This window comes from Uloborus diversus, chromosome 3 (genome assembly GCF_026930045.1).
Source record: "Uloborus diversus isolate 005 chromosome 3, Udiv.v.3.1, whole genome shotgun sequence".
Lineage (NCBI taxonomy): Eukaryota > Metazoa > Arthropoda > Arachnida > Araneae > Uloboridae > Uloborus > Uloborus diversus.
The window spans coordinates 18,733,986-18,757,770 of NC_072733.1; the positions used below are offsets into that span (position 1 = coordinate 18,733,986).

General features: G+C 32.3%; 1 protein-coding gene across 1 annotated transcript in view; it reads left to right on the forward strand.

Moving 5' to 3' along the window:
• LOC129219446 (protein kibra-like) overlaps positions 1-23,785 on the forward strand; it is a 94,573-nt gene that overhangs the window by 56,205 nt on the left and 14,583 nt on the right. The window contains exons 14-16 of the mRNA XM_054853841.1: positions 871-987; positions 11,396-11,522; positions 18,464-18,579. Coding sequence (XP_054709816.1) covers positions 871-987; positions 11,396-11,522; positions 18,464-18,579 — 360 coding nt within the window. The remainder of the gene's footprint in view (positions 1-870; positions 988-11,395; positions 11,523-18,463; positions 18,580-23,785) is intronic.

Genomic DNA, 23,785 nt, shown 5'->3' on the forward strand with positions numbered 1-23,785 from the left:
CCAAAATTTCAAAAACAACATATTTTTGTGGGACAGATAGCAGATGCCCTTTGTTACAGTTTTGCCAAGGGTGGATTCATTCTAAGTAGTAAAAACTTTGCAAGTATATAGAACTATGAGGAGAATGATCCTGTTCTGAATAAAATTAAAGGAATATGGATATATTTGAGGGGAAAGGGGAAAATCGCGACAGTGTGCAAAATAATAGAAACCCCAAATAAATTGGAAATGTAGAGTATGCAATATAAAAAACAGTTCCCAAATGGACTGTGGTACTAAGGAAGATTTAAACAATAATTTTGCTTAAGTCAACAAACCTTCTGGTGAAGATACGTTAAAATCCTCTGAAACATTTCAAAGGAAATTGCAGTACCAAAAAAAGATGCCGGAAAAAGTTTTTAAGATGTGCATAGCTGTGAAAAGTAATAAATACTTTCATATACACTGTGTTTTAAATTAAATGCCAAAATTTATTTGAAAAGTAGAAATAAATTTAACTTTTTAAACTAAATATTAAAAAGATTATTTCTTTTTCTATTTGTTTTTATTTAAAAGTTATTCTAAATTGATATAATGCATTTATAAAAGTAACTTTATCATGCTTACATGATCTATAGTGCTTTTATGTTTTTAAAATGTCATAAAATGTAAATCTCTTTTTAACAATGCTCTCTATTAAATGGATTTGATTGCTTGTTTGGGTCTTCGTTAAATAGACTACTTTACTTAGCTTATTTTTTGATTTTTTTACTTGTTACTTTTGTCAAAGTTTATTACTTTATTTTACTTGCACTTGGTTTTTCGATAAATCTCTTCCAACAATAATAAGTTAAGGCTGATTAAATAATAATTTTTTCTTTCAATTTTTAGGGAAGTTCTCAGGTTAGCTTAGCAGATTTTTCTCCAGATAGCACAATTACTAAGTGGTATAATGTGCTAAGTTTTCGCTTTATGCAATTAGATCAAGCACAAGAAAAAACACTCAAAGTAAGTTCAATCTTTAAAAATAGGTTCAAATATCTGTGTTTTGATTAAATATAAGTTTTTTATCATCATTTTTTGCAAAACAGAGAAATCCCGTTACAACAAATTTCAAGGACTACAAATTTGATTCCTTTTAACGATAATTTTGTTGTAATAGAATTCAGTCAATGTAATGTCAATTAAGTTGGGACTCAAAATGTATTTCGCTGGAATGTATACTTTGTTGTATTGGCATTTGTTGCAACGTTGTAACTGGATTTCACTGAATCGATTTAGCTTCCTGGTAAAAAGAAGGTATGTATCATTGCATAACACGTCTTCCTGTTTCACCTTCTAGTTCATTATTTTTTCAGTTTTTGCTTTATGTGTGAGCTTTTAACCTGAAGTCAGTGGTTGGAAGTAGCGCGCTACAAGTAGCGACGCTACTGCAGTAGCTACATTTTTTAGTAGTTTGTAGTGTAGCGCACTACTTTTTAAAAAAAAGTGGAGTAGCGAGTAGTTCGCTACAAAAAAAAGCAGTTTGTAGCGATTTCTGGAAACTACTTTCGAATAAAGTTTCAAAAAAAAAAAAAAAACGCATTTGTAAACGAATCTGACTAGTGCAAGTGTTACGCAAGTAAAACTAGCACCTATCAGATTCGTAAGACTGAAAAATACGAGCTGACCTCTGACATATTATTTTGACGCCATACGTTGTATCTGTTTGACGCCATTAATTTGTTTGGCATAGAAACTTTCTCATTTTCCCAATATTCGCCTTGGATAGAGCATGGCTTAGAAAGAAAGAAACGAATTTTTTTCGTTTCATGAAAACTTTACCCGTTAAGCAAAAAGCTTTCGGTATCAATGTCATTTGCACATGCCAGACCTGCCAACTCTCCCGTTTTTCACGTTAGAGTTCCATTTTTTACTCCATTCTCCCGGTTGTACGTTTGAGTATCCATTTCTCCCGTTTTTTTATTTTTTCGGGTTTTTTTTTTTAAATTTAACTTAATTTTCTTCCTTAAAATAGTTACTCACAGCCCTAATAGATGGCGTGGCTAGCAGAGCAAACCCGCACGGCTCAGTAAGCTCACGTTCGACGAGCACGACCGGTTAGTTAATCACGTGACAGCTAATGATCACGTGCTCCAATCAACTGCTTAGAATGGTAACGGATGCGTTAACCGGTTGACCATAGAACGCTGCGGTTAGTAACCGGTTACTTACCGATCGACCGGTGAGGTTCATCGAACGCAAGGTGAGCGGCAAACATCCGATGGGTGCGTTCGGAGTGTCGACCGAAATGCTTCCGGAGATGGTATTTTGGTTTAACTCTAGGTTCGCACTTCCACTTCTATCTCACGCATGCGCCGTTGCCGTTTTCGCGGTATCGTTCAGTTTTCAAATGCATGCTAACTGCGCCGCGTGTTGTCATCTTGATCTACAGCGTGCGTTGCAGTTTAACATTTATCTTTAGCGATGTCTGAAAAAAAGAAATATCTACAAACAAAAAAAGTGATTATACGAGTGAATTCTCTTTCATGAAAAAATTAAATAAATACTTGTTATAACAGTGTTTTTTACTTATTATAGCATCGTTTAAAATCTCCCTTTTTCTCCCTTAAAGCTTTGACTGGATCTACCGTTTTTTCTTTTCATAAGGTTGGCAAGTCTGACATGCAGTCGAACCTCAACTTACGCGAGGGATGCGTTTCAAACTTTAGATAAACAGCTCGCGTATGCGAAATTATATTTCACCAACTTCATATTTAGAAAGAAAAAAATGCTGAGCGGCGATTTGTATGTTAACAATCTGATGTTTCGACAAGTACGGTGCGGGAAATTTTGGCTTTCAGTGATGCTAAAGGGAAATTCCATTCACGAAACTAATATTTAGTACCCGAGAAACAAGGTGATATAAGCCCTGCGCTTCCGCTCCGAAAATTTTCGTGTTGCGGGTGAGGAATTCGCGTCAGCTGCAAAATGCGTTTCTCGAGTAAAACTCGCTATATAGACATTTCGCGTTAGTCGAATTGCGTTGTAGCCAGAGTCCACTGTTGTTAAAAATTGCACATTGAAGTAAAGTAAGTATTTTTAGTTATGTTTCATGTTTCAGGTAATTAGTAGCACCGTTTGGGATATTTTTCCTTTTTTTTTCTTTTTCACTGATCGAGCATTGATATATTAACATATTAAAACTCAATGAGATGGTGTCCAGGTCCGGAACCCTAGCTTGAAGCTCAAAAGCAGTTAATCCCTACGAAATATAAGTTCCTTTAAAATTAACTCATATAATGAAAATTAAAGTTCCTATTTTGTTTAAAAGATGCTTTTCATCATCTAAATCACTTTCATGTATATGTATGTCTATGTAAAATTTAAATCAAATTATGACTGGATTTATCTCAATTTCAAGTAGCCGAGTTACAGTTCTTGAATGACTTCATTCAGATGGCGCGCCTGCCGCAGGCGGGCGTCAAATGCTACTTACTGTCAGGAAAGGATTAAAAATTTTGAAGGTTGAATTCCTTCCACTTCTTAATCCTTTCTTGTAGGGAATATTCATGCAAATGGTAAAAAATGTTTGGATTGACGAATCGTTTCAGTAAAGGAAAGAAAGAATAAAAAACTTATTGCAACATTCCATGTTCAAATGAGCCAATATATATTCTGAACATTTTTTTAAATTTTTCATTCAATCCTCAAATGGTGTGTATGTTATTATTTATTTTTTTAAAAGTAGCGAAGTAGCGACTACATTTCAAAAGTAGTTTGTAGTTGCTACATTTTGAAAAAAGTAGTTGTAGTTGTAGTTAACTACATTTGTGCCAAAGTAGTTGTAGTTGTAGTTCGCTACAAAAGAAATGTAGTTTTTCCAACCACTGCCTGAAGTAGATTCACTTTCATTTCTCTTCCATCTATTTCTTTATACAATATGTAGTAAAATATTCTTTTCAATAAATTGCTATTTTATCAAATCTTTATATTTACACCTAGTGGAATCATATGGAGATGAGAGGGGAGGAGAGTAGTTGCTGATTCAAATTAAATTATACATAAATTATGGACGTTACTTAATATTACTTCAATTAAATAAAGAAAATATTTGGCATTGATTTGTGTTTGAGGTCTTAAAAACCTCCTAAAGGTCACCTAAACTAGCCTTTTAAAATTCACCTTGGATCGTGTTTAATGTATTAAATTTGTGTAATAATTTTTAAAAAGTTACTTTATTGATTTTCTGAATTTAAGATCTAGAGAGTTAGATATTTTGCCTATCCTCAAAAGTATCTCCATCTATTTACTATTTTTCTAATTATCAATGATATTAGAATGCATTAAATATGGTGATATACACAGAAAGTTACTTTGTCAGTTTTAAAAGAATATTTTGTTTCATGTGTTCTTAAAATTTTTATAAATATAAGAGTTTTGCTAAATTCCATATATTTAATTTGTCCCACTCTGGAAGCACTTCTTAGTATAGAATTTTCAATTATCTGGTCACTATACCATGAGAAACATGTTTATTCATTTCTTTGTAACTAAATAAACTAAAAAAAGAATAAATAAATTTAAGTAAATGGTGGTACTTCAGGGGTCTGGCCAGAGCAAATTTGGGTCCGTTAACGGACCCTTCACAAAAATCCGATCAACCAAAACGGACCTTTCACAAAAATCCAATCAACCAAAACGGACCTTTCACAAAATCCCGATCAACCAAAACGGACCCTTCACAAAATTCTGATAAACAAAAACAGATCTTTCACAAATTGTTTATTGAAAGAGCAAATCTCAAATTAAAATAATACAGCATATTTCCTGTATAAAAACGATAATGGTTGGAACCTCTTTTAAAGTTAAATTAGAGGAATAAACTTATACAAAATCAGCTAATTTCGCAAAAGAAAAAAAAAAAAAATCGGCACTCTTGTGATGCTCCTGCAAGCCATAAATAATTACTACGGCCAAATAAATATAATGCCTTTTGGTTTCTTTGAAAGAAATTAACAGCTGAAAGTCAGTTTGGTTTATAATTTTGCTTGTTTGTTTTATGCAGCGGTGTTGTTGTAAACTTCTTTGAAAAAGCGTCAACATTCTCCGAATAGGCGTAGTAAGCACTTTTCTCCCCACTCAGATTTAATAATCAATAATATACAGCGAAATGAACTTAGAACTGCAAAGGGTAGTAGGGGGGGGGATGTGATCGCTTCACATAGGGTTACCAAATTCAAACTAATCACCACTTAGCATCAGCGTCTAGCGGTGCGATGTTTAACTGTTTATCGCCACTTAGCGTCTGGTGGTGCGATGTTAAACTGTTATTTTGGGAGAAAGTTATATGGGTTTGATTTTTCATTTCTAAAAAGGATAATTAACTGAAAATAAACTCTTTTATCTACCGTTTTTTTTCTATAGATGCCTACATTTTGAAAAACGAAATCTTTTTACATTCGATATGAAAATCATATTTCATTCTTTTTTCTAGCTAACTTCGCTTTATTTGGATGCAAATAAATGAAAGGGGTTCTTTATTTTTGTAACAAAGCTTATTTCAGGTTTTTAAAGCGGAATTCCATTTTCTTTTATGAGTCGATAATTAAAATGCTGAATCGATCGTTTATTTTTTATTTTAATTATTTATTATTATTATTTTTGCTTCAACTGTGTCCAGATATTAATGATATGTTTATCATAGGGCTCTAAAATGCAATTCTAAAATAATTTTATCCAAAATACTTATTTTACAAGCCGTTTTTATACTTTTGATGCCTTCACTTTGAGGATTGCAATCTCTTTGCATCCGCTATGGGAATCTGATTTTTCGCATTTTCGATGTTTAGTACGCTTAGTTAAGAAGTAAACAAATAAAATATTTTTTTTTTATTTTTGTAAAAATCACGGAATTTATAAGTTTTAAACGAAACTCTGTGCTCTTAAACAGTGTCTTGCGTTAAAAATTTAAATGCTGAACCCCTGACTGAATTTTTTTTCCTTACAGTTGTTTTAAATACTATACAAATAACATTTCTAGTATAATTTAACATGATGTAGAATGGTAGATAAATATTGATACTTGAGGGGTGCCCATCTCCCAGTGAGCGATGCCTCCCCCACCCCAAATACTAGAAAAGTACTAAAGAATGATATTCTCAACAGAAAAGAGGGAAAACACTCAACTTTAAGTGTCAATGATGCAGTTTCCACCATCTCAAGAGTCGAAACTTTCGTTTTTGCAAAAAAAAAAAAAAAAAAAAAAAATTTTTTTTTTGGCAACATTATTTGATTTTTCACAAAAGTATTTGATTTTTCACAAAATTATTTGATTTTTCACAAAATTATTTGATTTTTCACAAAAAACGGACCCTGTGAAAAATTCTGGACAGACACCTGTACTTGGCATACAGGCGAAAATGTTACCAAGTTTCCTTCTAGCTCAACTGTTGCATATGAGAGATGTTTAAAGATCTATTTCGGGAAATTGTTTTTTTTTTTCTCATTTCAGATTTTCTGCTGAGAAACAATTTGAGTTTTTTTTGGTATTTTTGTTTATCGCTCGTTCACTTTGTTTTCATTTTTGTCTTTCCGTGAAGCATGTGAATGTAGAGGCAAATTGAAAATGGGAAATATTTCACTGTTCACGTCGTCACTTATCTGGCTATATTATAAGTACAATTAAACATGTAGTTGATTCTAGTTGGTAAGCTTTTACCTCAGAAGCAAAGTAAATTACCATTCAAGCCATTTTCAAAATTTGATGCTATTATTTCAATATTTTGAGGTAAGTCAAAAAAAAAAAAAAAAAAACTTTTGTTCTACAAAACAATGTTCTTAATATTAACATTTTAAGTACTATTTGAGATCTACTGATTTTAGTACAGTACTTACTTATTCAATGTTAGGCAGATGTTTTGCTGTTAAGTGTGTAGTATAATTTTTCCAAGTATGTAGAAGGCAAAGAGAAAGTGTATTTCATTCATAAATTTATGGACTTAATCATTCATTAGTTATTCATCCTCTAATTAATTTTCTTGTTCATTAATCTTTTTTTAGTTCATTCAAAAATTATTAGGTTTTCTCTAAGCTAAGAGGTTTTCTTTTAATTCTATTTGACATATGTTTTCCCTATTACTTTGCCCCATAGTGGAATAAGAATGATAATTTCTCCACTTATACTTGAAGGTACAAATTTACTGCCAAAAATAAAAAACAACATTTCATTACAAGTTCTGTTTTTAAATAAGTTATGTTTTTTTCATTTTTTTTTTACAAGGTAAATTTTTTGATTATATGAAAAAAAAATTTGTTTTCTCATTTTGAAAAATAATTTATTTTAACTATTTGTTTTAGCTCCACATCCCTTTGCAAGTTTTCTTTTGTTGAAAACTATTTTTTATGATTTCTGGACTGATACTGACAAACAAAACTAGCTATTTTCATAATCTTAATATTCTATGCAAAATCGCCCAGTTGCAGAAATAATTGAATCATCAAACATGCTTCAGATACTTATCTCAGAATGGCTTTTGGGTGTTTTTTCCTTAATAGCTTTCTTAAAACATGTCAACGCATCAGAGCAACAGTAGGATATCTTAGTGTTATGTCTGGGATTAGGTGTCTTAGTGTTGCTCTGAGGAGACGATGTACAGCAAAGCACAAATCATTTTTAAAATGAGGTATCTATATTTATTTTTTTAAAGCTTCAGTTGCTAAGTGTAGCTATTCTAATGAAAACTAAAATAATTGAACAGTGGAATCAGCCTCATTGGACCACCTGTTAATAGGACCAGTTGCTTCTTCGGACCAAATCTTAACGAACAAATTCCCCCTTACACAAGCCTAATATTATTCACTTATAGAGACCAAAAATCTGCTTAATCGGACCAAGGAACATGAAAACAAATAGTGAAAAAATCTAGAAATCGTCCTCTTGAAGTGAGTTTCTAGTGGGTCGAAGAATTTCATAGTGTAGTAAAAATTAATATTGGTTCCATGTAATTTTCAATTAAACCCAGCAATATCAATAGGAAAAAAAAAGGTTAACAAAACTCCCATTGCATGGCAGCACTGTTCTAGCAGGGACTAAAGAAATCTGCAATTTCGGATTTCTTCAGTTCAGTTAGCACAAGCAATAATGTGTAATTTTTTTCAAAAAAAAGAAAGAAAAAAATAGTTGGTAAATAAGTAATTTTCATTTCATTGGAGGTTTTAATGGCTGATTAATATTTTTTAGCATTTATTTTTTTCACTTTCATCTTTTTAGGTACTTTGAGTTGAATTGAATCGTACTGACTGGTAGGAATGTAACTGAAACCCTATCGGTTTAAACACATTGTTGAACGAGTAAAGAAATTTGTCCCCTTACTTCAATTCATTTTGAACTGAAAAAATTTCGTAAACAGTAATTTTTCTTCTTTGCATGCCTGCCATACAAAGTACAAACGTAACAAATACCATATCGGTTAAACACATTGTTGAACGAGTGTAAAGAGATTCTTCACTTTATTTTAATTTATTTTTAACTGAAAAAAATATGTAAATTGCAATTTTTCTTCTTTGTATGCACGCCATACATGTGGGCTAACAATAATCAAAAATGGCGTTTAAGTGTTTTTTTGTATAGAATGTTCTGTCAAGCTACACAGGTTCTGTTAATCAGATCAGCCGGTTACTAGGACCAAAATGGTCCCGTACCAATGTGGTCCTATTAACCGGAGTATTTGAAAAACTTCCGTGATATACCATTGTCATCCATGCATGTTTTTCAAAAATGGAAAAATAAAAAAAAATAAAAAAATAAAAACCCTGAAAATTCTGCAAATTTTGCATAAAGCAATGTCATGCATTATTTCAAAATTTGTTGTCTTGGATATCTTCCAACAAATTTAGATCAAATTTTACCATAGTTTTTTTTTTTTTTTCAATTTTGTTTTGTAATAAAAGTTGAATATTGTATTTCTCAATGAATATCTCTTTGCATAATGTATTTTTTGGTAGTGATGTATAATAAGAATCAGTGAAATCAATTATCATATAGTTTCCAATTCTGAAGTTTTCTGTTTGTTTCTTCATTGCTTGTATATATATTTTCTGCTCTGATGTTGCCTGCATCCTAAATCAATGCTAGGCTCAAATTGTTCTCTTTATACTCTTAGTACTTTTTTCCTCTTTATTAATGACAGGAATTAGTGTTAAACTTTTTTCATGCATTCATGAGGCTTGAAACAAGTATTTATACTTTTTGTTTTTAATTATTTTAGTTTCATATTTTTAAGCATAGTTGTACATAATTAAGGCATGATGTTTTCATAAACTATTTGCAACTACTTTGGAAATACTTTGTATAGTATGTTAGGATAATGATATACAAATTCTTGAAATTCTATTAAAAATATTTATTAATTAGATAGTTGTGTTAAACTGTTAATCAGTTATTTTATTACTCTGTTTTGGTATACTGAAGTGATCAAACTCTCAAACATGCTAATACAGTAAAACTTCTATAAGTGGTCACCTGTGTAACAACTGTTTCTGTTAAAGCCCCTTTTTTCATTGCACGAATTTCTGCTATATATGTAATTTTAAAAAAACAGTAGGAGTGGTGAGAAAATTCTCTAGTGACCACTTTTTTCTCTTATCAGAAAATTGTTTTCTTTTACTCCTGTTTGAGTGAGGGACTTAAACTACGTTTTTGGTTTAGAGGTTTTATAATGAATGCAAAGTCAAGACAGGAAAGGAGTCTGCATCTGTTCAGTAGATAGAACCTACGATAATAACATGCATACTTTGAAATCATTAGACTTGATTATATCAAATTTTGCAAGCATTATCCACATTAACATAAGTGCTCTTTTTTCCAGAAATAAAAGTAATTATAAAAATGGAGCTTTTCAAAAAAAAAAAAAAATATTTTGGAGAGACAAGAAAGAATCCAAAATACAGTTAGCTCTCTGTTTAACGACGCTCTACTTAACAACTTTCTCTATTTAATGACGGCTTTTCACGGTCCCAGATGGTCCACTATATACTGTTAATCTATTTATAGTAATAATCTATAGTGTGTCTATTTAAGGATGGTTTCTACTTAAGGGAGATTTCTTGTGGTCCCTTGAAAGTCGTTAAACAGTGAGCCAACTGTATCTTGATAGTTTAAAAAGGTTTAATTATTAAGCTTCCTAAAATATGTAGTCATTCCTACAAACAGTATTTAATGAATTGCACAATAATTTTTAGCTGCTTTTACTAATACTAGTTATTTAAATCCTGACTAAGTTTTTCAATGATGCCAGTATGGACATTTGTTAGAATGACCAGCTCTCTTAACATCTATAGCCCATTTCTCCTAAAATTGTCTCTAAAAGTTTTACCATGGCTTGAACTTCTCTCATATTTAAATTCAATGCAGGCCAAAAGTTGCAATTTGTTACATCTACAAATTGATTTTAAATTGTTTAAAATGTTGATCTTTATTTCATTTCAAACCAAGATTGTAAATATCAGTTGACAAATGGTAAATATTTATTAGAGGAAAAGTTCATTTAAAGTAGCTTAGTTTCAAGTATATAATATTTATCCCTTTTTATGAATAACATTCAAACTCATAATTTGTATTCATTGGTAATAAATTGTATATTTAAATAGGAAATTGTCTTCCTTTAATATTTTACTATGAAGGTTGATTGCAATAAAAGCTTTAAAGACAAATGCTTTTTTAAATGCCTTTTTTAAAGAAAATCATATTCCTTTTCAGATTTAGATTCTAAACTTCAATTTAGGCAACTAAAATTTGCTAACTGACAAACAAAATGTGGATTTAAATGTATTGCATAATATTCACATCTGCTGAAATAGTAGTTTTTTTTAGTTAACTTTTTATGGGCATTAAAATGTTTCTTGTTGTTGATGAATTTTTTTTAGATAAATATCACCTTTCTGTTAAAATTCGTAATGAGAGGCTGTACAAAGAGTTTTAATTATATTAAGTATAAATAACTCAGTACTTGCCAAATTTGTTTTATTCTTTAGTTTAAAATTTTTAACAAAAGGTGTTTCCATTTACTTGAATGCTTCACTGGTGAAATTAGTTCATTTGTTCAATCATAAATCTTTTGAAGTTCAATTATTTTAAATATTTCTAAGCATTTAAATGTCTCAAACATGCTCAGTAAAGTTTAGATTTTCTTGAGAACTAAATTTTGGAGAAAAAAATAACATATGAATAAATTATTTAAATAGCAGGTTATGGCATTTGCTGTGTTTCTCCATGTATTCCAATGTGTTTCAAAATGTATGTATTTTATATCTGCTATAAAAAGTTTTAAGTTCATTTAAACATAAATTTTTTGAGTCATTTAAAATGAGTTGTGATGATAAATTATATGAATAAAAGTATTATTTCCAGTTAAAAAAAATATTGTTTTTCATTCAGAGAAAGGAAAATGATGATAGAAGTGAAATAGCTGAGCATCTAAACAAAGCTTTTGTATTCAAAGAAGAAAGTAGTGATGAATCTACCATTATATCATCACAGACTTCTACTTTGACCAGAAATCAAGGTGAGTTTGTGTGTATTCAACTTTTAGAAAATAAATAATTAAATGAAACTCTGATTAGAAATAGCCTGGTAGTAGTGTAAACTCCTTTTCATTTCAGGGCATAAATTTAAATACAGTCAACTAAATAACGATCACCAGTCAACCTTGAATTCTTCAATCTATCCCTTCCTCCCTATATATATATATACAGTTGGCTCTCTGTTTAACGATGCTCTATTTAACGACTTTCTCTATTTATTGATGGCTTTTCACGGTTCCAGATGGTCCCCTATAGTGTTGAAAGCATTGTATTTAAGGACGCTTTCTACTTAAGGACGATTTTTTGTGGTCCCTTGAAAGTCGTTAAACAGAGAGCCTACTGTATATATATATATATAGATATCCCCAATTTTGCACAAAATCACCGATTCAAACTTTCATTTTAAATACCGTTGACTCTATTTAACAACTTTCAAGGGACCACAGAAAATCGTCCTTAAGTAGAATGCGTCCTTAAATAGACTGCTTCTAAAGCTACAGTAAAGCATTCGAGACCACGAAAAGCCATCTTTAGACAGAGAAAATCGTTAACCGTTTACCCGCCAATGTTCCAAAAATGGAACATCATATTTAAGTGAAAATTTTCCCAAGAAATAACGTTAAAATAAACAAGTTTTTTTTTAACACAGTTTAGTCTTATTTCAAAGTATTTTTTGATTTCCTGCTTGATTGTTTATATGTTTTCAATTATTTATTGCGATTTTTCAAAGATGAGTGTTTTTTTAGCTTTTTGCAACTTTTTCTTATAAAATTTACCAAAAATTGGTTTTTTCAGAAAATGTGATGATATTTATTATAGTTGTGAAAAATACTTCAATGTATGATTTTAAAATGCTTGTAGATATGTACAATTATATTTCCGAAAGGTGTACCCCTTCAAAATAGCATGTTCCAATTTTGGAACATTGGCGCTTTTAGGGAGTCAAATTTCCAAGAAGTAAATCGTTCGATTTCCAAGGGGAAATTTCATTTTTCGTAATATATGTTTCTTTTTTTTCTCATTTTGAATGTACTCTGATGTAGATGTTGGCAAAACCAAGTAAGTTTATATTTTGAAAGGATATGACGTTTCGTTTCGTTAGCAAAGAAAATAATAACAGTCTTCTGTTTGACGGACTATATGGCTCCGAATCCACACCTGCTCGGACAGCTGCATTGTCACGTAATAATAAAAAATAATATTAGTGAGAGTTTTATTCTTCATATTTTAAATGCAGTTCAATAATTCGCTAGCTTTGTTTTCGGGCGAAACGAAATTCTGTTTGACGTATACCAACTGTTCATAAATGTTAAAAAATGTCTACAAGATTTCTTACTGTAGAACAAGCTGTGGCTTATTTAGAGACATTGTCAGATTCGGATTTGTCAGATGTAGATATATGCGAATTACCCCCTGATGAACTAGGCAATATCACTGAGGAAGAATAGATGTTGACAGAGATGAAATCCTACAATTTTTTGGTTTGTTGCTATTGAGTGGGTACCATTCTGTTCCTTCTGAAGATATGTATTGGAGCAGTGCAGAAGATACATCTGTGCCAATTGTACTAACAGTTATGCCTCAAAATTGTTTTCGAAAAATAAAAAACAACTTTCATTTGATGGACAACCATGAATTAAAACAAAATGACAAACTAAGAAAAGTTTTCCTTATTTACGAAGAATTGTGTAAAAACCCTCAACAATTTGGTGTATTTCATGAAAAATTAAGCATAGATGAATCTATGGTTCCCTACTACGGTCGGCATTCATGTAAAATGTTTATTAGATGAAAACCAATAAGATTCGGCTTCAAAATTTGGATGCTGTGCTCTTCAAGTGGATACCCATATTCCATGGAGATTTATTCAGGCAAAAAAGAAGGATCCCCTGATGTGCAATTAGGATCCAGAGTTGTAAATGATCTATTATCAGTTTTGACTGACACGTCTAAGCATGAAGTATACTTTGATAACTTTTTTACATCATATGACTTAATTTCTCAGCTATCAAAAAAAAAAAGTGTACGAGCAACAGGAACAATTCGTGAAAACCGAACTGGCCATTGTCCACGGAAATCCAAAAAAGCCCTTTCTAAAGAAGATCGCGGAAATTTTGACTATCGATCTGATGGATCAGTGTACATGTGCAGCTGGAAAGATAATGCAGTGGTTACAGTAGCATCTAATTGTTATACACATGAGCCACTTGCATCTGTAAAATGTTACTCAAATGCGCAGAAATGCAAGATAGATGTGCCACAACCTCATCTTATCAAGAGATACAATGAAGGAATGGGGGGTGTGGACGTCTTGGATAAACATTTAGGGAGCTACAGACCTCATTTGAGGAGTAAAAAGTGGTGGTGGAATCTTTTTAGTAATGCGCTGAATATTTCAGTTGTAGCTAGTTGGTTACTTCATTATGATTTACACGAAGTCAAGATGAAGCATTTAGAGTTCCGAAGAGAAATAACTCACCTCCTTAGAAAAAAAGTACGAGTGGAAAGTCCTCCAGGGCCTCGTTGTCATTTACATAAACGGTCAAGAATGTCTGACGGACATTATATTGTATCTGCATCCCAAGGACGTTGCGCGGTGTGCAAAAAAATACGACTAAGAAATGTTTCCATTGCGACAAACGACTTCACCAGCAACGCTTCCTTTCATATGATGGGCATTAGATATTTCAGTATTGGATTTTCTGAATTCTGATATGTACACAAATGCAATTTAAAATATTATTTTTTCCGCAATAAAGTATGCTAAGATAAAAACCGCATTCAAAATCTCTTAGTTTAAAAATTCTCTGAAAAAAAAAACTTCATGCAAAACGCCAATGTTCCAAAAATGGAACACACTGAAAATCATAGTAAAAATTTTGTTTCTGGAAATTTTATTTTATTTCTGTATTTACTAGACATAAATAGACATAATTGCAAAAAATTACTCAAATTTGATCATCCGTCAATAGTTCGGCGGTTAAACGGTTAAACAGAGAGCCAACTATTTTCGTAACCCGTAATGTCCTTTTGTACACATACACATTTAATCATCAAATTGTAACAATACCTTTGAAGAGTTTTAAAGACATCTGTAAAATGTTGTTGGCACAATTAGTGGTTTTATCATGACTTAATAATTTTCTTTCACACATTTTTTTACTCCATCTTAACAAATTTTCTACTACATTTTTTAAAAATTATTTTTGTTGCTTTGGGAGAGAAATTTGATTATCTTTCTTCCCTGCTAACCAATGTTTATACCCATGTTGTTATTTTTGTAACCTTACAATTGCTAATATTAGTCCCATTTTATTCTTTTTCCTCCTTTTTGTTAGAATTTTCTATTTCTGTCTTTTCAACCTCCATATCATTAAAAAAGCTGTCACCTGTATAATTGTTCCATACAAAACTTACTAACTCCCAATGTCTACTTAACACAGCTTAATTTGCATGGGAGCTCACAAGAGCTCAACTCCTACATTGTTTTCACCTGTACATTAATCCAAAAACTGATTTGTGGTCATTTTCTTCTAGCATAATCCTTCCTTTTCTTTCTGTACAAAAATGTTCACACATGTGGCGTAACTTAGAGCACAACTGACAGCTTCTTTTTATGACTGAAAGTTATACACCTAGTGTTTTCCCCTCTGAGTGAGAACCTAGCAATGAATTAGGGCTGGGTGATGTAGGAATTTCTGCATTGTGATGCAACGCCAACCTTGCATCTCGATGTTGCGATACATCACGATATGATGGTGTTTTTTTTAATTATTTTTTTTATGCTTTGTTTAAACTTGCTAGTTTAAGTGTTACAAAATATATATTTTACCAGACAGTTTCAAACAAATTCTAGCACCAGCCAAGAAATCATCAAAAAATAAAAAGAACAAGTGTCAAAGGCACAAGATAGCAAGCAATAAATATTGCAGACGTGTTTTGGGATTACATTGAGCCTGTGTTTTCAGTGTAAAAAGATGTTATATTATGGAAGCAAAGTTATGTATACCATTTACAAGCTCTCATCTTCTTGCATCTAAAAAGGGACTCCTTGTAACACTTAAATTAAGTGTCTTCAATTCTTGTTTTGCAATTTTGCACTTTTTTTCTTGATGAGTGGTTATATGATGAACATTCTTCATCAACATATTTTACATGAAGAGCTATAAAAAATTACATTTCCTACATGTTTTTGGAAAAGTGAAAGTATGTGTTTGCTTATTATGCTTCTAATATTGTTTGTTTGAAAGTTTCCTGTAAGTAAAACCTCAGAACATTGTTGTTAAGCCAGACTAAAGCCTCTATAGAAGACAGGCCAACCTATCGTCTGCCATTTTGATGTTATGGGTGAGACCAAAATGAGCAAGATGTTATATTGTCGCACTTATCGCTTTCAGTGCTCGTTCTACTCTTTCGTCAAAAACTAAATTTCGAGCTGCATATAAAAATACTTAAAAAAAAACTATTTTAAAACAACACGTTACAAATATATATGATTTAAAAAAATCATTGTGTAATATTGTATTTCTGTATGTTATTTTAATATATAAAGCTATAAATGTTTAAAAGCATTGAAGAGAACTTTAGTACTGTAAAAGCACTCATTTTTCCGAATCGCAAGTTTCGAGAAAATGAACATATCTGTGATTTTGTGAATTTTATGTGAACGGTACCGGAAGTTTTTAATCTTTATTAAGTTGAAAAAGATTGCTAGACTTAATTTTTCATGGTAATGATTGCCTTGCAAAAACAAGTGCGTTTGCAGTATCATGTCAATCATGGCTGGAAAAACCCACGATTAAAAAAATTTAAATTCTGTTTTTATTTGATGGATTATAGGCAACAGAAATGCATTTTCATAACTTGATAGTGAGTTTGTTTGATGCAATATAAGTAAAAGTGTATGAATTAATAAATACCACCACTATAAAAATGCATGAACTTATTTCAGAAAAAAGTATTTTAAAATTATATTCCTAAAATATAAGATAGAACCCATTTTTAAAGAGCTATTTTTAAAAAAGTGCATTTCTTTTTTTTTTTTAAATGGTTTTCAATAAAATAATTCCTTAAAAGCCAATTGTTATGCACAACAAAAGTTTAATAGTTTGAATGAAGTTATCCAACTAAAAACTCTGCATAATAAATCAATAAAACAAAAACAACGACTCTAATCTAACGCAACTGAGCTATTAATTTTCAGTATTATGCAGCTATATTAACACATGGAAACACACACACAAAAAGAATAACTAAACGCAGTTTAAAATTTGTTTTATGCATTAGACATTTAATCATATAATATATATATATATATGTACAGTGGTGGAAATATAATCATAAGACTCCTATCTAATTTGACAAAGAGTGAAAGAAAAGAGTCAGAGCCTAAAAATGTTTTTCAAATATATCAGAAACAGAAATTTATTCTTTTTTCACGCGTAATTATTTCACAGAAATGATACTTTTATAGAGAGAAATGATACTTTTATAGAGCTTAATAAAAAAATAAAAAAAATATGGACAAAATTTAAGAAATCCTAATATTTTAATTAAAATACCTGCTTTTTTCAAATATAATGTACAATATGCAAATTTTCTGCATGCTGTTATGACGTCAGCAGTTAACTAAAGCTGTGACGATACGCAACTTCACGCATTTACAAACATGCCACGAGATACAGAATTAAAAGAAAGTGAAATTCGCAAAATTTAGAGATGAAATGGAACGGGTGCTTTTTTCAATTAGTAATGTTTCAAAAAATATTAAAAGCTCTAGATGTGCTTCTAGAAATGTTTTGAAAAGATTAATTAATGGATCAATGATTAAAAGATCTGGACGTAATCCTTGCTTTTCCTCAAGAAACAGATGCCGTATGCTTTCGCTCGCTTCACTAAATAAGATGACCACTACAGGCATTAAAAATACTTTGAAACTAAATTGTTCAAGGAGAACAATTTGCAGGGTGTTGCATAATGCTTTCTATGTAAAATATAAAAAAATTGAAGAAAAAATTACCGCTTCTAAACTGGCACAAAATGGACTGTTTAACTTCGCTACACAAAGTATGGCCTGGACCTCTAAATGGTACTCTGTTATTTTCTCATGAAAAAAGTTTAACCTGGATGGTCTTGATGGGTTTCAATATTACTGGCATGATTTATGGAAGTCTCTTCATGTACTAATGAGTCGCCAAATGGGTGGTGGCTCAGTAATGGTTTGAGCTGGTTTTTTGGCTCAAGGGAAAAAGGATATTGTTTTTGTGCATTTAAGAATAATTTCCGAAAAGTGTAAGAATCTTCACTGGTGAAAACTACACTTTCCAGCACGATAACCAGCCAAAACGCTTCAAGTTAATGTCCGATTCATCCGTCTCACAAAACGAAAAGGTGGCTTTCAGAGCAAAGTACCAATGTTCTCCTTTGGCCTTCTCGCTCCCCAAATTTAAATCCCATCAAAAACTTTTTGGGGGGTCTTAGCTCATGCGGTTTACTGATATGGGAGGCATATTATATGTGTCGAAGACCTAAAAAATGTTTTTAAAATGTTCTTAGGAAGAACTGTCTAGCGATATTTTGTTACAATTGATAGACTCGATGTTGAATCGTATCTTTCATGCAATAAAAACAATGGCGACTTCAGCAAATATCAAATAATCATGTTAGATGATTTTCTTTTAGAACATTAGTGTCTGCTAATTATGATGACCACTGTATGTGGGGAAAACGGTTTTTGTCTTATAATTTTGTCCACTGTGTTTTAAAATTTCTATGGGAACTCACAAAAAACCAGCTCATGTACTTTTTGTTTGTGAGAATTCATGTTATGTACACCAAAATTATGTGTCGTGAAGAGTATAGAACTTTGGTACTTTTGTTTTTTGTTACAAATTAAGCCCTGTCAAAATGTTTTAAATCTTAGGCCCAGAAATAGGTGAATGTGGGGCAGTTGGTGATGATCTGGATAGTGAAGCAGATGATGATGAGGATGACGAGGTGTATGATCTTCGTGACATTGGAGCTGCATTAAAAGATCTGGTAAGTTTCAATGAAACATTGTGTGCATTTTGTAACATTCAGTGCTATAAAAAAATAAATTATTTCAAATGTGATTCCGTGTATTTTATTTATTTATTTATTTATTTAGAAAGTTTGGAAAATATTTTTCCAGAAATACTTTTCTTTATAAAAATTGTCTGTTGTGAAATTTTTATTGAGCCTTTCATATAATAACAGTTCAGTTATATGGTCAAAAAGTTAGGCGTGACGTTTTTATAAATGTGATAAAATGTTTTACAGCTTTGCTCTTTATCCAAAGTGTCTCATATTTGAAAATAATCATTTAGCTCTTTTGCAAACAGGCCTCGTAGCATTCTTATATTTTCCCATAAATCTGAAAAACATTTCTACTTTTCTATAATTCCTATATTTTCCTTTTTTTTAGTCCCTGTAGTCCATGGGTGCAAGACCTTCCGTCTCAGGACGGATTTCCGTCTTGGACAAAATTTCCGAGACAGAGGTCGGGACGGAAAGAACTTCAATGACTTTCCTTCAGTTTTTACTTGAAAAAGAAAAATTGAGTATTTGAAAAATATGCTTTCATTACTGTACCGTTCCATAACCACGAATTTACATCGACATTCTCTCGATTTTCCGCCATTGGCTTGTTTTTGTTTTGTTTGCAACGTGCTTTTGGAAGGAGTGATCATCCTTTCGTTTTGTTTTTTTTTTTTGCAAAAAATGTCTTAGAGTTGAATCTGAATCACCGATTGAGAGTGATTTCTGACGGGATGAAATGCTTGCACCACAGCAAAGGGCGTCTACATACCAGGCAAAACGGGAACTATCAGGGACTTTAAAGATTTTAATAAAAATGAGAATTCTGGAAGGAATCGGGGGAAAATTTCAAGCTGGTTTGAAACACCGATGGGCAACTGTTCCTGAATTTTTGACATGTTTCTGGTAAAATATTCTAAAGACTTGAGGAATTACTAAATTCCAATGTCTTTCAATTTAACACTCGCTAGAATGGAAATATGGAAGGAGGTTGGGGAGAGAAAAGGAAACGAGAAAAAATAACAGCAGCACGAAATTGCGAAAAAAAAACGCTGCTCTTGCAAAGAGGGAAGGTCCAAAAGTTAACCCACGATACTGAGGTCCTAAAACGTTCGTATCTTGGACAATCTAAGGGGGGGGGGGGGGGCTACTCAAGGGCTCCATAGTAAAATATCGAAAAACTGAATTCAAAGTCATTTCTGAAGCTAGGAGTGGTTTGGGATTCTTCCTCTGCAAACTCTTAAAAATTTAAAAGTCAAAAATGTTTAGACTATCCTTAATGATGTAAAAGTGGGGAGGGGGAGATCTTAAAAACACTAATTTAGGCAGTATTTGGTGAATTGATGAGAGATGGTTTTGGTGTTCTAACCTGAAAATGCTTTGTAGCTGATGTATTAAAAACTATTTGAGGCTACACTTAAATTTCTTAAGAGAAAGGGAATTTGAGACCCTCTCCCGAAAAGTGTTTGTAATTGAAGTCTTAAAACTTTTAGGCTGTCGTTAGCAAGGGGGGGGGGGGGCTCTCTTTTGGCGAAATTCCGAAACTGGAGTTGTAAAAGCGAACCTTTAGACTTTAGACCATCTTGGTGTTTGGGATCCCCCTTCCCTGAAAAAAATTTAAAGCTGAAGCATTCAGAACTCAGCTTTGAGTAATCTTTGAGAGACTTAAGAAGGAATTCAAAGACTTTCTCTCAATAAATTTTAGAACTTAAATTCTTAAAATTTCGGTGATGAAAAGAGGGAACCGTAAATTTAAGTCAAATTTAGTGAACTTAATGGAAGGAGTTCGGGGGTGGGTGGGGGGGGGGGGCTCTCCCGCCCGAAAATTTCTCCATGCTGAAGTATTGAAAGGCTGTTTTGGCTATTTTTGAGTGAGTTAAGAGTTAGGGAAATCGGGAGTCTTTCTCGGAATATTTCCGAAATTGAAGTCTTAAAACTTTGGCTTTGGCGATGTGGGGAAGGGAGTTGCTCTTTCAATAGAAAAATAAATCTTAAGCACAAACTTACAGTGCCTTTAATAAACACAAAGAGGAGGGAGGGTCTTCCGTCACCCAGCCCGAAATATTTCCGTTTCTGAAATTTTTAGAGCTCTCTTTGGATGACTTAAGGGCGAAGGGAGTAGGAAGGTTCTTTCAAAAGTTTCCGAAATTAAAGTATTAAAACTTTTAGGCGGTCATAAGTCAGGTAAGGGGTTTACTGTTCCTAGAAAAAAATTTAGTAACTGATGCCTTTTAAAACTCAAATTTAGGGTATTTGTGGTGAATTCATAAGAAGGGGTTCGGGAGTTCTCTTCCGATAATTTTTCGATGCTGAAATATTTGAAACGCCACTTTAGGCTACATTTGAGTACCTTAAGAGGGATGTGATTCGGGGTCCTCCCTAGGGTGAACATTCAGTTAACCTATTGCTTTTTTTTAATTAATGAATATTGGGAAGTGTACTTGGTTTAAAAAATATATCTACTTCACTGAAGTGGTTTTTTTATGGCTATTTTCATCACCTGCCATCTTATAAAGAATTATTTTTCAAATGAAGACTGTGTGCGGGAATGGTGCCAGTTTATTGTAATTAGTCGCCCATACCCCCCCCCCCCCCTTTCCTTCTTTTCTGGTTTGTTGGGGCTACCTTGGGTAGACTTTCCGATCATAACTGATTTATGTTGCAAAAGTGAAAATCTTATGTCCCAAGCGATTTTATTGCTGCAATAAATATGTTTACGATCGGTAAAAACCGAATGGCGAGGAACCCCGAACGCTTTTACAACTAACATTATCCAACATCGTCTAAACTTGCGTGTTTAGAACTTCAGTTTCGGAATATTGCCGAAGGAGAGTTCCTGAACTCCATCTCTTCGATAATGCAGTCAAAAAGCGTATAAACGTTATGGAAGATGGAATACAATTTCGTTTTTAAAGCTTCAATTTCGAGGAGAGTCCAGAGCGCCCCCCCCCCCCACCTCTTTCTCTAATATTTTTGGAGGTCGCCCAATATTGTGATTTTGGGACTATCAGTTTGAAAAAATTGATCTAAGAGAGTCTTTGAACCCCTCTTTTCCCTGAACTATACCAAAATGGCCTACCATTGCGTTTTTTTTTTTTTTTGGACTTCAATTTTTAAAAAAATCTGGGGGAGAACCTCCAGACCCCCCCGTTATTGACGGTTTTTAGGTTTTTGGAGTTACGATATCAAAACGCTTAAATATTACAATTTAAACTAAGTTCATGTTGTTACAAATGTCAAAAGCTTTAAGTTAAAATCAAACAGATTCCAAACTGGCATAGTTAAAATGTCCAACATTTATACACATAAATTTTTCCTTAAGCACAGATGATGTGGGGAGGGGGGGGGGAACTGTAAATATTTTACGTCTTGAATACATCACAAAACTTGCACTTCCTATCCCCCCCCCCCTCGATTTTCAAGCACCATGATTTCTGCTGAAAAACCTATTTTTTAGAAAAGTTCCAGTACCAAACGCATGCTTCTCCGAAAATTGCGTGCCACATTTGAGATTTCAATCCTTTTGCATCCTGTAAAGGTTTCAATTATTTTTGAAGTTAGTTAGTGTAGCAATGTAGCTGCCTTAAGCTGACTTCTTTTGTTCTTCATTTTAATAATTTATTCATTTATTAACTCGATTTTAGTTGTTGGGCCAAATCATTCATGAAAATATGATTTAACACTCATAGTCTTGGATTTTGATGAAACCTAGCTTGTTAGTTCTCCTTATGTATTTGAAAAAGCATGCAGAAAATGTTTTATGAATCTCAAAAAGTTTTATCTTTTCAACCTGTTAAGTTTTTGGTTATGTCACGATTTTTCTTGATTAGATGAGGGAACTGCAATTTGCTGTGTAATCGAAAATTAGTTATAGAAGATTCATTGATTATTAACCAGCATTGATATAGTTTTTATGACTAATTTGATGTTCTAGCAATCAAGAAAAAAAGATAATTTGAATCATTAAATACCTTCACTTGATTGAGAAAATTTAAAACAAAATTTATAGCTCCTAGCCAAGTAAAATATGACAAAGAATGAACAAAGATACCCAAGCTTATTTTCTGTTATCATTATAATTATTACTGCTCTGACAGATACATACAATCACATAAAATAATGAAATTGCTAGTTTTTCCTCTTTTAGGTAACATTTTTTTTTTTTTTTTTGAGAAACAAAAATAATATGAACAATGTTTTCATCCTCAACACAATGAATTTAAATCCCTTGTAACTAAAATCCAGATATTTTGCCCTTGAAGACATGAAAAATTGATCTTTTAAAGTAATACAGATAAGATTACACACTGGCTTCTAATTTGGGAATTAAAGCAGGGTGCTTTAAATCCATAAAAATATCGGCACAAATATACATTTTCAAAAACTCAAATACGTATCCAACCACTACTAGGGTAGATCAAATATAAACCAGAATTAAAAAAAAACTTGTTTGTATCAGCCAAAAACAATATACATAAGTCATCCTTTTGTCTACATTGTATCCTTCCTCTGATACATATTTTCTATATCAGATTGCTGTATTTTTGATGCCGTCATGATTGAAAACAGAGAGATATGTGCAGCATTTGGGCACAACTCCTCTACACTTACATCATCATCAAATCGTTGTCCTCCTAGGTCTGTGTTGAGTGGTTAAAGCAACTGTTAGTTACAGGACGATAAATCTGGACTGTACAGAGGGGTCGGTTTCTAGAGGTGTCCAATGAAATTTCTCAAGTTTTCCTGCTTTAAAGCGGCAGTATGGGACCTTGCAGTTTCATCAAAAATGACGTTATGTATCGTTTACCTGCTTTTGCAATATGCAGCTTGTGCTTCATAGATAAGGTGACAGTAATAACCTGCATTAGTTGTTCTTTAATAAGGTCACAAGTAGCAACAATGTTTTCTACAGTGATGCTTATACACAGTCTCCTTTCTGCAAGTTCATTTTATACAGCTTTTCTTACTGCCATAAATATTTTGCCCACTCATACACTTGAGGGTGCTCAGTGTTTCTTTCACAAACATTTAGTTCCGTGCGTCAAGCAGTCTCAAAATTTCAGAGGGTTTGGTGCCACCTTTTGTGCGACATTTAATCATGATGCGTTGCACAACAAACGTGTGCACCTCTTGTTCATTCATGGCATACTAAAGCAGCTCAGATCTTCAATGTATAAGTGAACACAAA